This window comes from Asterias amurensis, chromosome 6 (assembly GCF_032118995.1).
Source record: "Asterias amurensis chromosome 6, ASM3211899v1".
Classification (NCBI taxonomy): domain Eukaryota; kingdom Metazoa; phylum Echinodermata; class Asteroidea; order Forcipulatida; family Asteriidae; genus Asterias; species Asterias amurensis.
In genome coordinates, this window is record NC_092653.1 from 20,187,133 (window position 1) to 20,204,202 (window position 17,070).

Below are 17,070 nucleotides of genomic sequence, written 5' to 3' on the forward strand. Positions count from 1 at the left end.
TTAGACACCTGCCACCGTCGCCACCTTAGACGAATTCTTCGATGTCGCCGACCATCCGCGATGTCGAATAGCTTCCTATATATTCGATGTTGAATAGCTTCCTATATATTCGATATATTCGATGTGAACCCTATTCGTGGTATTCCTTCAGCGTTCACCCACCGCACCACACATACATCGAGCGCAACAGAGATTCCCTCCACCCATAGTCATTGCATGCACGCTAGTAGCGCGAAAACCTGCATTGCATAATCTACACGCCAGTTTATCTGACGTCCAGATTTCACAGGGAACCAGTCTAACACAATTCATTGAACAACAGATAGCGCTGTTGTCAAAAATGCTCTTCTATGGTATCGGTCGTTTAGTGAACGGACGAAAAACATGGTGAATGAATCGAGTTTGCAAAAAAAATTGCCAAAATAAAGACGCAAAAGAGCACCTGAAGCGAGACGTATATAAGATGAATTTAAGAACTACATGTATGCCCGCAAATACAAGAAACAAATTTTTGGGATTATTTGTTGTCTTCTTCATTGAAATTAAATTAATTTTGTTTTTCACTTGTATTCTTTTGACAAAATGAAATTTACCAAGGGTTTCTATATGAATAAGATATGATTTATCAATATCTTTAAGATATGATTTATCAATATCTATAAGGTATGATTTATCAATATCTTTTTCATACAAAACCTGTTCAATGGGTTATAACCACCCATAGGGAAACCTCTGCCCAATTTTTTTTCCTTTTTTTTCTTCAATTTTTAATTAACTGATTTAATTAGGCTCTTCGATAACTTAATGGCCTACGCACCTTATCTTTTTTGCCTGTCTCGTTGCTTAAAACTACGTTTACGCATGTTTTATCAAAAATACAGGTTTTTGATGCAAAATACAGGATTTGGGGTTTCAGAATACAGTGCAAATTTAACATCTCTTTCGTTGCGGTAACCCCTGCCAAAACATAGGATTCGGACTGCCTCTAGCTACCGGGCAACCTTGGTAGTCTAGTTGGTAAGACACTGCTCTAGAATTGCAAGGGTCGTGGGTTCGAATCCCACCCGAGTAACATGCCTGTGATATTTTTTCACAGGACTCGGGGGAAGTACTGAGTATACAGTGCTAACACACATCAGTGTATGGTTAAAAATCACCAAAGGTAACAGCAAAAATTGCCACACTATGACTGCCTGGGCACTATATAGACTTAACACATGTTCACATGTGAAACTGGTTTTAGATCGCACCGCTGGACGGTTTAAGTTTTGGGGTTTAGACCCGATCAGGACAACTTTTTTTGCGTTCAGACGCACAAAAGTTGAACCCGAACCACCGGTCATAGTTGACTTAGACCAACTTTAGTACGGCGTGTGAACGACCTCTCTGCTGGGCCTAGAATTACACGTTATTTTTTTCTAAAACCTTTAATCACCATAGGCCCTAACATCATGAACAGTGTTATTCAATCCTTTCAAAATGCAATGCAGAAAATTACCAGGCCATACCCCAGAGTTGAATCCCTTAACCCTGCCTCTTAGCAGGGTTAATTATTTCCTGGGAAAATGTAATTTCCCGGGAAAATGTAATTTCCCGGGAAAATGTAATTTCCCGGGAAATTCCTGAGAGTTTTTTTGTAGTGTGAAAAGATTGACCAAAAGTTCCCGGAATTTCTCGGGAAATAACTATAGTGAGAACAGGCAAAAATTGAGATGACTGCAGACACAAAACCTCTGCATGGGTAAAACACGGACACAAAAATCAATTCAATTACAGTTCTCAAAAGGAAAAAAAAACCTGCTCCCACCAGTGGCCGCTCTTCTTGGTAGACCAGATTGACCTTTCACCAATACTTCCGACAAGTGCCCACAACTTCCATCCGATTGTTATACTGCATGTCTTTAAAACACTGTATCTTTTTTTATCCGCCGTAAAACACACAAACATGTCTATAACGCCTGTTGCATGCAAATACACGAATGTGCTGCCATTTTCTGTCACATGTGGCAAGGAACTACCTTTGCAGCCAGCCGGCGTAAATAACCAAATTGGTCCCAACCACATTAAATGTTATTTGTGTGCGATTCTGATTGTTTAAACTCTTTGTTTTAGTGTTGTTTATGGCTATTAAGATTAAATTATTTGTTGGGAAAGCAAAATTTTGCCATGAAGTACACAGACATTTGTAAAAAAGTAACAAATGACAAAGAAAAACCTGAATTAAGAATTGACCTCCATTTCCAGTGACTTAAGAACTGACATACATTTTATCAATGAACCTGTAATGGTCACACAAATTCAGGTGTGTGCTTAGCAAATACAGGTTTCTAAAAAATAAGTATCCTCATGCCATGGTCTGATTATGTTTCATTCTTGATGTGCCGAATTATGTGCATTATATACAAAAAATAATAGTAGTTATTACGAATTGCTTTGGAAATATTTTTATTTTCAGGAATTTTGTATAAATATGGAAGCTTTGATTTCATAGCAAAATGTAGTGTTTATTTATTTTTTGATACAAGCAAGACTTGCACGAGGCATAAACTCCCAGGTGAAATGTTGTGAAGTGAGTGTTTTACATACATGTACAGTAGATGTTAATATTGCAGTGAATGTGCATTCTCTTGCAGCCAATGATACCCTCATCATCAACACGTCTGCTACCTCTGGCAAAAATTGGAAAGGGAAGCAGCAAGGAAATGCCAAAGAGTAGAAAGAAAAAGAAAAAAGATAATGGAGGAGATGGACAAGTTCGTCAACTAGGTAAGATCGACCTATTTTCTCATACATACTTGAACTATTTGCTTTAAAGGCACAGGGGTCGATTTCACAAAGAGTTAAGACTAGTCCTAACTTAGGACTAGTCCTAGGAGATGTACAATTTGCATGGATAGTCCTAAGTTAGGACGAGTAACTGGTCCTAACTGGAGATAAGACTAGTCCTAACTCTTTGTGAAATCCACCCCTGGACACCTTTATTAGTCGTCAAAGACAGTATGCTCAGTTTGTATCCCAACATACATGTTGTATGCACAAAATAACAAATCTGTGAAAATTTTGACTCAAGAGAATAATGAAAGAAAAAACACCCAAGCTTATTGCATAATTTGTGTGCTTTCAGATTCCTAAAAAAAGGGAGATATTCATCTTTCTCCGGTCTCGTTACCAAGTAACGTTTATGCCAAAAAAAATTCAAATAATTAGCACTAGTGTCCACTGCCTTTAACCATGGAGGAAGGAAGAGAAGGAGCTCGAACGACCCGCAAAACCGCAGAGTAACAAAAGAATACTCTGACAATGCCCCTGCCTGGCCAGTGGAAAAAGATAGGAGACCTCCAGCTGGACGGCCGATTAACGAGCGGGATTAAATCTCTTTGTACAGAACGTGTGGTACCGCCAGTCTGCGCTCTTGCCTGCGTGTAAAGTTGAATCATTGGAGACAAGAATTGTGAATATACACGTTTTCATTTACCGTTTGTGGTGTTTCACGGAAACATCATGGCATATTTTAACATTTTTTGTGACTTTCCGGTCACTAGCGGTGGTTCAAAATTTGGGTATTAGCACACGAGGGTGGTTGTATTCAATTGTGTTTTTCGATTTGGTGAGCACAAGCGTACACAATTTTTATCAGGTCTCAAAAAAGTAGTTTTTTCTGTATTATATTCATACGACATACAACACCATAGTTGAGTGAAGAACTAAGTGCGCACGCGCAAACTCACATACGCCAGGTCGCTCATTGTCTGTGTAAGGTATGTGGGTGATTACGAGGTGTCGTTCAACAACCGCGGTACCACGGGTTCGACTTTTGAAGTCCCTTCGTTCGAGCTCCTTCTCTTCCTTCCTCCATGCTTTAACTGTCTTTCTGGCCAGTCATACAAGCAAACAAAGTGAGCAGTTTGTCCCCCATTACATGTTTTTATTTGTTAATAAAGCATGTTTAGTGGGGCAGGTAGGGGAAATATTTTTGGGAATTGTTAGTTTGATGATACAAGCATGTCAAAGTACATTGTGTCATGAGAAAAATATTTGGATCTACTGGCGTGGATACCCAGCCCCCCCCCCCCCCCCGCCCCTCCTTGAACGAGAGACGGAATAGACTGAAGCAACATTCTGAAATCAAAATTCAAAACTGCTGTACAAATGCACATGTTTGTTTGACTACCTACCGTAACGCGTGTTCCAAGGTTAGACAACTGACTTTAATAGATATTTTTAACCAAAAACTATTGTCCTGATAACACTTTCTGTAAAAGCTCCTTTTCGATAGATTTGGGGGCATTATTTTGTAATCATAATTCCAGGTTTGTACTCAAGACTTGAGATGTACTTTTAAAAAGAGCTTTTAATGTTGGAAATAAGTTTCCCAGGATGCTAAAGTAGGCCTTGTACCCCACACTAAAAAGACTTGTGCTTCAAGTTGCCCTAATGGTCAAACAGTGTCGTAGCCAAGCCATTTCTTGATTTAAAAAACAGATCATTCAAGGCTTTGAGTAATTGCAAGGGCGTTAAAAAGGCAATTTAAAAATTAAATTTGTATTTGTTTTACATATTCCGTTTAAAGCCATTGGACCCTTTCGGTACAGAAAAAAAAAAAAAGTTCACAGATTTACAAATAATTTACAGGGTTTACAGAAGGTAATGGTGAAAGACTTCTCTTGAAATATTAGTCCATGAAATGCTTTACTTTTTGAGAAAACGGTAAAACAATATAAATTCTCGTTAACGAGAATTACGGATTTGTTATAAACACATGTCATGACACGGCGAAACGCGCGAAAACAGGAGTGGGTTTTCCCGTTATTTTCTCCCGACTCCGATGTCCGATTGAGCCTAAATTTCCACAGGATTGTTATTTTATATATAAGTTGTGATACACGAAGTGTGGGACTTGGACAATACTGTTTACCGAAAGTGTATAATGGCTTTAAAAACACAATACTGATCGACAGGAAGCTCCCTAAAATGATCAGTTTACAATTAGTAACATGTACATGTATACTAACAGTTTCCAAACTTTAAATCTCCGGCCACTGTGTTTTCAACATGGGTTCCAGTAAGCATTGCAGCCAGTTTGCTCAAAGGGAATGTTTTGCTTACAGTGGAATCTTGTCTCACTTTCAAACAGGATTACTAAAATTAAGCATCAAGCTTTTCTTTCAATGCCAATAACTTTTTTATCAGGACCAACAAAGAAGACAACTCGTGGCTTTCACCCTCAGTCTCCCGCTGCACCAGATGAGGACAAGCAAGTGTTCCGAATCTCTAGATTCAATGCAAGTCAAGGCTCACAAATAAAGTCACAAGGGTCTGCATGGGAGATGTCATGGGAGCCAAGACGTCCATCTACTCCAACATTACCACATTCACCCAGACAGCTGAAACAACAAGTTGTTGGCCAAGAAGCACAACATCCTAGGGAATTCAAAAGAGGGCATCCTCCTTCTACCACAAATCCTAACAAACGGCTGTGAAATGAAGGTACAAAGTATAATTTTTGATTCGAAACAGGAGCTATTTTTTCAAACTTTAAAAATAATGCTGTGAGGATATCGTCGCAATAAAACCAATTTGTTCATGGCTGATAATAGGTTTTAGCTTAAGGCAAAGGGTTGATAATTGAACGTAGCTTTAAAGGCACTGTACACAGTTGGTAATTGTCAAAGACCAGTGTTCTCACTTGGTGTATCCCATCATAAGCATAAAATAACAAGCCTGCGAAAATTTGGGCTCAATCGGTCATCAAAGATGCTGGAAAATTATGAAAGAAAATACACCCTTGTTGGACGAATATGTGTGCTTTCAGATAGAAATAAAAGACTTCTAGCTTGAAGTATTTTATTATTTTAGTGAGAAATTACCTCTTTCTAAAAAACTACTTCAGAGAGAGTCTTTTCCCACAATGTTTTATACTATTTTTTTTCAGCTCTCCAATGCTCGTTACCAAGTCAGCTTTTAAGGTACATGTAATATTTGTTTTGACAAATTTCCAAACGTGTACCTTCCCTTTAAGACAAAGAGTTGGCTGATTCCAGCATACCATGGTTGATAATTGGTTGCAGCTTGAGGCAAAGGGTTGGCTGATTCCAGCATACCATGGTTGATAATTGGTTGCAGCTTGAGGCAAAGGGTTGGCTGATTCCAGCATACCATGGCTGATAATTGGTTGTAGCTTGAGGCAAAGGGTTGGCTGATTCCAGCATACCATGGCTGATACTTGGTTGCAGCTTAAGGCAAAGAGTTGGCTGATTCCAGCATACCATGGCTGATAATTGGTTGTAGCTTAAGGTAAAGGGTTGGCTGATTCCAGTATACCATGGTTGATAATTGGTTGCAGCTTAAGGCAAAGGAATGGCTGATTCCAGCATATCATGGCTGATACTTGGTTGTAGCTTTAAGGCAAAGGGTTGGCTGATTCCAGGATACCGTGGCTGATACTTGGTTGCAGCTTAAGGCAAAGGGTTGGCTGATTCCAGCATACCATGGCTGATACTTGGTTGCAGCTTAAGGCAAAGGGTTGGCTGATTCCAGCATACCATGGCTGATAATTGGTTGTAGCTTAAGGCAAAGGGTTGGCTGATTCCAGCATACCATGGCTGATACTTGGTTGTAGCTTTAAGGCAAAAGGTTGGCTGATTCCAACATACCATGGCTGATAATTGGTTGTAGCTTAAGGCAAAGGGTTGGCTGATTCCAGCATACCATGGCTGATAATTGGTTGCAGCTTGAGGCAAAGGGTTGGCTGATTCCAGCATACCATGGCTGATACTTGGTTGCAGCTTAAGGCAAAGAGTTGGCTGATTCCACCATACCATGGCTGATAATTGGTTGTAGCTTAAGGCAAAAGGTTGGCTGATTCCAGCATACCATGGCTGATACTTGGTTGTAGCTTTAAGGCAAAAGGTTGGCTGATTCCAACATACCATGGCTGATAATTGGTTGTAGCTTAAGGCAAAGGGTTGGCTGATTCCAGCATACCATGACTGATAATTGGTTGTAGCTTAAGGCAAAGGGTTGGCTGATTCCAGCATACCATGGCTGATAATTGGTTGCAGCTTGAGGCAAAGGGTTGGCTGATTCCAGCATACCATGACTGATAATTGGTTGTAGCTTAAGGCAAAGGGTTGGCTGATTCCAGCATACCATGGCTGATAATTGGTTGCAGCTTGAGGCAAAGGGTTGGCTGATTCCAGCATACCATGGCTGATAATTGGTTGCAGCTTGAGGCAAAGGGTTGGCTGATTCCAGCATACCATGGTTGATAATTGGTTGTAGCTTAAGGCAAAGGGTTGGCTGATTCCAGCATACCATGGTTGATATTTGGTTGTAGCTTGTAGGTTGTAGGATGATCAGTATGCCTTCTGCATTGTCTTGTTGCACTTTTTGCAGTACTCGGCCAATCAGGCTAAAAGGAGGAAAAGCATAGAAACGGAAATTATTCCATGGTATCAAAAAAGCTTTATCTGCATGTGCGCCAGGGTGTGGGCGCCATGAAACGTATGTTTTTAATTGGTAGTTCAGCCTGGAGGCGAATAAATCAGTATCTGGTGTTTGCTGTAAAAAAAAAACGGCTTGAGCATCCATTCATTTTAAAAAAAAATTCGTCTAGATTCTAAATCCGGTATCACATTCAGTTTGCCTGGTATGTGTCTGATAAAGACAGCCAAATATGTCTTTGGATACAACACGACCACATATCCTGAGCTAAGTCATTACAAGCTCTTGATTGTATTCCACCCATATTATTTATATACAATACTGCTGTTGTATTGTCCATTTTTAAATGTACATGTTTCAGATCTTTACACAATGACCTTTAAGCCATGTAACCAGCCATAAGTCCTAGTACATTGATATGTTTTTTCAATTCTTGCGGTGTCCAATGCCCCCCTGTGGTTATTCCATTGCATTCTGCGCCCCATCCTGCAAGAGATGCATCAGATGACAATATAACATTTGGCTGGGTATGAGTCAAACTGTTACAAGTTAGTTTGGATTCAATATTTGCACTCCACCAAGTCAGGTCTTCCTTTGCTTCTTGTGACAACCCCATTAGAGTATCAAAGTCATTGTTGTTGCTCCTAGGCGCATCAATTTTTCCCCATTCAAGGTGACGGTAATGTAACTGGCCATACAATGTGCCTGGAGAACTTGACACAAGTTTGCCAAGAACTTGGGATACCTCTCGTATTGAGGGTGATTTCTTGAGTATCAATGTTTTGCATGATATTTCAGTAGTGACCGACTTTCTTTCTGTTAGCAAAATACACATGTTCTCTGAATCTAGTACAAAGCCCAAGAATGTATATGTTTTAGCTTGGTCAACTACTGATTTGACCTCATCCATGAACAATAAACCCTGTGTGGGTCATTTATAGGATTGATATTGCAAATATCACGCATAGCTGGCCTCTGGACTTGGCATCTCTGGCTTAATCAGCTCTCGTCTGCGATTATTCAACTCAAGATTGGCATTTGCCATAACAGTCATAGCGTCCCTGGCCAGTTTTACCTCTTTTGAGTTTTCTTTTGCTAGTAGTTTATCTGTCATTTGGAGTTGGGGCACAAATGCCGATACCAAAAATCCTTGCACCTTCTGACATTTAATGTCACGGGACCTTGTACCAGGTTTAAGCTGTGACCAGATTTCTGGATTAACAGTCCTTTTCCTGGGATTTTCACAATTTTGCAGGCGGCAGTATTTGTCTTGTTTAGCAGACAGTTTGTCCTCAATTTTGATTTCAAAATATTATCTGTTAAAGCCACCAGTTTGTCCTTTATATTCTGACCTATTTTGTCTTCAGCTTCATATACATGTGTACTTGCTGAATGTCAGTCGAGCAATCATCGTCGTCGATGTTGCTAACACTGGGGGCCATTAGGTCCTCTATTTGGCATCAGAATTTTCACTATAGCACTACTTTTATCTGACAGTTTCTGCTTTTTTGGCAAAGGATAAGTGATTGCAGTTTTGGCTTTGCCTTCATATAGCCCTGCTATTTTGGCAGTGAGGGCTCCTGCAATTTTGTCAAAGCCCACTTGCATTTTGTTATTAAAGCATCACTTAAAGGAACACGTTGCCTTGGATCGGTCGAGTTGGTCTTAGAAAAGCGTTTGTAACCGTTTTTTATAAAATGCATATGATTAGAAAGATGTTGTAAAAGTAGAATACAATGATCCACACAAACATGCCTCGAAATTGCGTGGTTTTCCTTTTACCTCGTCGACTAACACGTCGGCCATTTGTGGGGGTCAAAATTTTGACTCCCATAAATGGCCGACCATGTTAGTTCGCACAGTAACAGGAAAACCACGCAATTTCAAGGCAAACTTGTGTGGATCATTGTATTCTACTTTAAAAACATCTTTCCAACCATATGCATTTTATAAAAAACGGTTACAAACATTTTTGTTTTGACCAACTCGTCCGATCCAAGGCAACGTGCTCCTTTAAACTGCCAAACCTGTCAGTATCATCAGATTGTGGGTGCGAATTGTTGCCCCAAGTTGCAGTTGGCATCAGAGCATTGGCTCGATCATGCCGTCTTTTCTCGATGATAGTTTTACCTTTAAATTTACCTGTATGGTTTAGTTTGCCTTTACCACCTTCATTGACAGCGTCACGGGTGGTGTTGGCTTTCCGTCAGGAGATTGCTCCATAAGTTGTCTGTTCCTCACCCTCAAGGGAGAAACCGTCGGGGAAAAATCGGAGGCCGATAAGTTATCAAAGTCTAGTACAGACTCTGTCATGTTGGCTGGCACACAGCATGGGTAGTACATACAATGCACAGTACACACAGTACAAAGACTTGAAGAGTGCTAGAATGGTTACGTCTGATCCTAAGCTGGGTTTGAAGCACAATGATCTTGCCGGGCGGTGGCGCTATCTCATGTGATTACTGAGTTACGTCATAATGGTGACTTAGAATTAAATCTGTCAGACAACCTAAAACAACCTCCATTACCCAAACAGCACCTTAATCAAACTTTTAAAATAAAAATAATAACATGACATCGAAATCTTAGTCACGTATCTACCAACAAGGTACTAATCTATACAATTTTACAGAAAGATAGTTATTGAATTTATAAATTCTGAGACCCATTTATGTAGCACCTTATACGGCGCATTAGCAGCCACAGCCAGGAACACCTAGGCGAACCCTGTCTCTTTTCAATAAGTGCACTGGCTTTTTCCTTATTCTGGTGTTATAGGCCTACACAACATATCATGGGACCAACGGACCAACATGGTTAAGTGTCTTGCTAAAAGCCATTATAAAAGCCAAAATTTCTATGTGCACCACATCTAAACAATGAACATTTCATTTGAAGGGTGAAGCAGTACAAAATCCACTGCCGATTTATTGATTAATTTCTATGTTAAATAAAATGTTAAATGATTAATAATTTAATTGTCATCTTAGTGTTCCTGTCACAACTGATAATTCCTCTTGTTATACGCTTGTGTTCATTTTATGGGTAGGATTTAAAACTTTGCATGGTGGAAATACGATATAAGGTGTGCGGTAACACCATGTAATGACCATCTCTAATGAGTTGGGTTGGTTCTGAAAAGTACCGTTGGTTTCAACTCGACGTTTCGATCAGTATGCTCTGATCGTCTTCTGGAGAAAGCTGCCATACATTTTATGGGACGGGTGCAATATGCATTAATAAGTTCATACTATTTATTACAATGAATTTAATTATTTTTGTTTTTCCAGATCAATGTGTTGCAACAATTAATCTAGAGTGAAAAGTACTAAATGTGAAATTCCAACTCATTTGCAGAATATTACTGATGACCCATCACTCAGCCTCTGGATCACCCCAGCATCCACACCATTGAAAGGACTCAATACCCTTCTGCATATTATTCTAGAGTGGGATCTATACTTGTCCCTGCTTTTGGACTTAAATTGATGAAGGGGTTGAAGGTATTTACCTTACCTGGGGTTGATTTCACAAAGAACTTCAGACAAGAAGATATAACAAACTTAAGACTCATCCTAACTCGAGATAAGGCTAATCCTAACTCTTTGTGAAATCCACCCCTGATACAATATACACATAATGAATGTTTATGAGTGCAATGGTGCGAATATGTTCATGAGTTGAAAGATGGAATGTGCTATTCAACGAGGCGGAGCCGAGTTGAATGGAACATTCCAGCTTTCAAAGAAGGAACATATTTGCACCATTGCACGAATGAAAAATATTAATTATTTGTTTTATATAACATCCAAGTAGATCTTTGTCATTTTGATTGAAAGATACAACTTTCAAGACAAACAAAGCGTGTAGGCCTACAATTTTTAATTGTAGAAGCCGAATGCTAGTAATTTTACTATTATGCCTTGCTGTAAACACTGCTGCATTACCAAAGACACGCGCACGCAGTGATGTTTTTACTCGGCTTTTTCATTCCATCCGAAAAGTACCATTGCACGCTGGCAGCGTGCAATGGTACTTTTCGGATGGAACGAAAAAGCATGGTGAGTGACTCTGCGTGCAATGGTACTTTAATTTGCTATCACGTGACGGACAATCCTCCAATCAAATGGCAAGGATCTGATTGGGTGTTACATGTATAACATGCAATGTTCATGTATTTTAAAGTGCAGATATCAGCTGATGATCATGTGACATCCTAATTACTAATAATTAATGAATGAAGTGCCTTATGAGTGTATGCACTCAGATGAGAAATCTCAAAAAAATATGGTTCTACATATTAGAACCTTGATTAACAAAATTTACCATTTAAGATAAGGGATCCATAACTTATAAAAGTTGCTATTGCTATAGACTGTACTAAATATGACGACACCATTCAAAAACTTGCCCTACAACATGGCGTCTATGAGCGAGTTCGGATGGTGTGTGCGTGGTTGTGTGTGTGTGGGCGTATTTGTGCCATAGAAATCAAACCGGGAATGCTGCGTGCTTCATTGATGTACGCGATTAGACACGCATACAGTTTGCCCTACAAGATGGCGACTTTCATGGCAACAAAGGGGCTCTTCAAAAGCATTTTAGTCAAACGAATAGTGTTCCTTACAAGCAAAAAATCATATACAAAATAAAAAAGTAGAAACTTTTCAGCATTTATACATCATGTGGTTTTCTTTAGTACAATTTTGTGTGAATAAACTGTGTAATCCAGTATTAGGGTGTAGAGTTTTGTATGTTTGGATTTTTGTGCAATAATTAAGGAGGGTATCGTAATTATATTCTTTTAAAAAGTCTTAATACCCTTTTAACTTTGACATGTTTTCAAGTCTAAAAATAATAGTTTTGTACATGTATATACCTAAAGTAATTTAAGTCTTTCTCTTTCGAAATAACATTTTTCCCCTATTTAAAATCTCCTGATTACCTACATGAAATAGGTTGTTTGCATATAATTCCAACACCAATGTCACACCATTACAAACTTCATGTGTATTATTTGGTTGAGTTCTATACAAATTTATAATTATTGAATGATCTTAATTTTTGTGAAATGCTATAAATGATGACATGATTATGTGATTGTGATAAAAAATGTTTGATTGATATGCCTGAAATTACCAGTGTACATGTAATACAAAACTGTTTTTATTTTAGCAGAGTTGAATACACAATGTAAAGAGATTATTGTATATTTTATTTGTAATAAATAGAGACTAAACTCATCTTACATAGGTAACTGAATGGCTCTCATCTTATTTGAGTGAATTATCCTGCTGCCACAGTTTGTAAAATTAATTTATCAAGATTGTTTCATTTTCCCCGTTAAGGCCAACCGTAAATGCTGTTGTGAGTATATGTACAGTATGGGCTACTTCTTTATAGTTTTAATATTGCACAAAATGCTAGTACGTGTACATGTAAGTCAGTCCACCATTTGGAGATATGTACCAAATCCATATATAGCTCTATGACCAAATCATACCAAGCAAGTCCATGCAGTCGATCTCTTTTGAGCTCAATACAGCCAAAAAGGCAAATGTTGTAAGGATTTGTCCTTTTTGGGGATGCGTTTATGGCTAAAACACTTAAAGACACACTATTGGTAATTGTCAAAGACCAGTCTTCTCACTTGGTGTATCTCAACGTATGCATAAAATAACAAACCTGTAAAAATTTGAGCTCAATTGGTCGCCGAAGTTGCGAGATAATAATGGGAAAAAAAACACCCTTGTCACACGAAGTTGTGTGCTTTCAGATGCTTAATTTCGAGACCTCAAAATCTAATTCTGGGGTCTCGAAATCAAATTCATGGAAAATTACTTCTTTATCGAAAACTCTGTTACTTCAGAGGGAGCCGTTTCTTTCAATGTTTTATACTGTCAACAGCTCCCCATTACTTGCTACCAATTAGATTTATGCTAATAATTATTTTTAGTTATTACCAAGAGTGTCCACTGCCTTTAAGGCTGTTTTGATAATATTCATACCTGGGCCCAATTTCATAAAGCTGCTTAAAGCCATTGGACCCTTTCGGTACAGAAAAAAAAAAAAAAGTTCACAGATTTACAAATAATTTACAGGGTTTACAGAAGGTAATGGTGAAAGACTTCTCTTGAAATATTAGTCCATGAAATGCTTTACTTTTTGAGAAATTGGTAAAACAATATCAATTCTCGTTAACGAGAATTACGGATTTGTTATAAACACATGTCATGACACGGCGAAACGCGCGAAAACAGGAGTGGGTTTTCCGTTATTTTCTCCCAACCCCGATGTCCGATTGAGCCTAAATTTCCACAAGATTGTTATTTTATATATAAGTTGTGATACACGAAGTGTGGGACTTGGACAATACTGTTTACCGAAAGTGTATAATGGCTTTAAGCAAAAAATTTGCATAAGCACGAAAATAGCTTGCTTATTTTACACATGTTACTGGCAAAATTTTTATGCCATGTACATTGCTTGTGACTAATATTAAGCTGTTGTTTACTTAGCATAACAATTGATTGGAGTCTTAGCCGGTAATCTGATTTTACAAAAAAACAAAGATTTTTTTGCTTTAGCACAATTTTTTGCTTAAGCAGCTCTATGAAACTGGGCCCTGCATATAGTTGCATCTTAATTTGGCAAACTATTAGTAATCACATACACTGTGGTTATACTATTTGAGACGGCATTTGAGACAGCATGCTAGAAAATTACAACATTTAGTGGCCACATTTACTTTTTGTTTTTATGTACTTTAACATTTTTACCTGAGGATGCTTCAACAGCAGATGACACCATCAAAGAACTTTTCGCAAATACCCATTGCGCAAGGGCTCCTGTTGAATGAGGTGCATGCTGGTCCAGACCAGCATGCACCTCATTCTTCCCTAATGCGTGAGTATTTGCGATGTAATATATGTCTATAATGTATACATGTCTATATACATGTACATGTTATGTTATATTTTGAAAGCTTGAACCTCGCAGGTAATTTTTTTAAAGACGTACAAAGTGATTCACATTTGGTGAAGTTTTGTGCACCACAAACTTTCCACCATTGTATTCATTAGCAACCTCTGGGTGTTTCTGTTTTAGGGAGCCACCGTGCATAGTTGATATTGTTATTTGCAAAGAAATATGGAATCAGTTCAGTGAGTGCAAGATAGTAGGATGTGAGTGAGCTTCTCTAAATGACCTTATGAGTGAAAGAATCACCAGTTCCATGGACAAAATGGCAAACTGGAAATACAACGACAAGAATATCGCAATCAATGTAAAGTAGTCAGGAATTTGATCAACCAGGCAAAGATTACCCATTATTCATCTCAAGTACAAGAATACTCAGGAGATCAAAAGAAGCTCTTCAAGATAATTGGGAGCCTGCCACTGTTGCTGAGATTCAAAGGGTTATTATGAAATCTCCTTCAAAATCCTGCGAGCTGGATCCAGTGTTAACATCCATGATGAAGCAAAACATTGGTATATTTGTAACCTACATCACTAATCTTGTCAACGAATCTCTCAGTTCCGGTTGTTTCCCCGATAGCCTCAAAGTTTCCTACATCAGGCCGCTCATCAAAAAAACAAACCTGGACAAGGAGGTATTCAAAAACTACAGACCAGTTGTAAACTTAAAATATCTTGGAAAAGTCATCAAACGAGACAAAGGGTCATACTCCCAATCCTGGTCTCGCAAGGACAAGAGTCAGAAATATAAGTCTCGGTATCAGCCCTACCAGTACCGATCAAACGACCGATCCTTTAGCGGACGAAGCCGCTACCAAAGTGCACAGGGGACAGCTAAGAGGAGTTCTTTTCGTCACGAACAGAAAACCCCCCAAAGTTTCTCAAAAAACTAATTCATCTCGGGGGAGAATTCGATTCTGTACCAGATTATGGTCTTTGTTATGCCGGACAAATACAATGGCATTTACAGGCATGGGAAAGATTGACAAACGACCCATGGATACTACAGATTGTGGTTGGGTACAGAATCCCTTTCTTCAGACAGCCAATTCAACTCAAAATTCCAAGCCCGATACATATGGACAAGCAACAACATCGGACATGTTCCGACGAAATACAAAAGATGCTCAACAAAGTAGCGATCATCAAAGTTCACAACTCACCGGGTCAGTTTATCTCAACACTTTTTGTTGTTCCAAAAGCCTCAGGGGGCTTCCGACCAGTATTCAATCTCAAGAATCTCAATTGGTTCATCAAGACAGAGCGTTTCAAAATGGAGTCAATACAACATGCAAAGAATATTGTTCAGAAAGGGAACTCCATGATTTCGATAGATTTAAAAGATGCATATTTCATGGTTCCTATCCAGCAGGACAGCAGGAAGTTCCTGCGTTTTCAGTGAGAGAAAACCCTATTCGAGTTCCAAGTACTCCCCTTCGGATTGTCCACAGCACCGCGGGTATTCACAAAGCTAATGAAACCGGTGATGTCCCACCTGAGACACAGATCAATGAAGGTGGTCATTTATCTGGACCATTTACTTCTGGTAGCACATTCCGAAGCAGAATGCTACAGGCAGATGAACTACATTCTCAACATGTTCCACAGCCTTGGGTTGTTAGTAAACAGGGACAAGTCCAAACTCAAACCGACAGCTCGAATCAGATATCTAGGTCATATTATCGATTCCCAGCAAATGACTTTGAGTCTCCAACTCCAACGAAAAAGTCAGCAGTTTGGAGAAGCTTTGCAGTCAGGTGGCCTTGACCCCGCGCCTAACTGCGGAGAAATTGGCGAGTGTCATTGGGAAAATGACAGCAACTTCAGACGATGTAGTTTCTGCCCCAGTCTTTCTCAGGGCATTACAGTCGGATCTGATCCAGTCAATTCACAGGGATCCCTCTTATCAAAGCCTGGTGTCCCTCTCCCAAGACAGCATCCAGGAACTTCAGGGGTGGAAACATTGCCTCAAACAGTGGAATGGCAAACCATTAATTTTACCACACCCGCAATTGACGATAAAGTCAGATGCATCAATGCAAGGCTGGGGGGCTCATTGTCTGCTCGGCCAGACATGAGGTCGTTGGTCTCGGTCAGAGCAAACCCAACATATCAACTACCTGGAACTTCTGGCTTCCTTCCTGGCCCTACAGACATTTGCCAAGGGCAAAAAGGACTGTCACATAATGTTGAAGGTGGATAATACGACAGCCCTGTCGTACATAAAGCACAAAGGGGGCACGCATACCGACAGCCTGTCCAAGTTGGCGGTGTCCATGTGGAAATGGTGCATGATGAGGAACATAACCATAACAGCTTGTCATGTACCAGCAGTCGACAATGTCCTTGCGGATCATCACTCTCGGGTGTTTATGGACAAACTAGAATGGATGTTAGATCCCAGTCTCCTTGCACAGATGTGCAGAAGATTTGGCCTATGCCCGACAGTGGACTTATTTGCCTCCCGGATAAACCATCAACTGCCCCGGTACATGGCATGGAAACCCGACCCGGGAGCAATAGCAATCGATGCATTCTCGATAACTTGGAAGAGCGAACTAGGGTATGCGTTTCCGCCCTTCTGTCTCTAATTGGTTCAGGTTTTGCAGAAGGTACAACTGGAGAAGATAGATTTGCTAGTAGTTGCCC

The 17,070-nt window shown here is 39.5% G+C and overlaps 1 protein-coding gene across 3 annotated transcripts in view; it reads left to right on the forward strand.

Annotated features, from left to right (window-relative positions):
• The window catches only part of LOC139938320 (uncharacterized), a 75,089-nt gene extending 62,400 nt beyond the window's left edge, over window positions 1-12,689 (forward strand). For 2 of the 3 annotated variants that reach the window (XM_071933755.1, XM_071933757.1), the window contains 3 exons: window positions 2,634-2,766; window positions 5,191-5,487; window positions 10,734-12,689. In XM_071933755.1, coding sequence (XP_071789856.1) covers window positions 2,634-2,766; window positions 5,191-5,480 — 423 coding nt within the window. In that variant the 3' untranslated portion in view covers window positions 5,481-5,487; window positions 10,734-12,689. The remainder of the gene's footprint in view (window positions 1-2,633; window positions 2,767-5,190; window positions 5,488-10,733) is intronic. The other variant, XM_071933756.1, reaches the window with a different exon arrangement.
• Window positions 12,690-17,070: the final 4,381 nt, after the last annotated feature.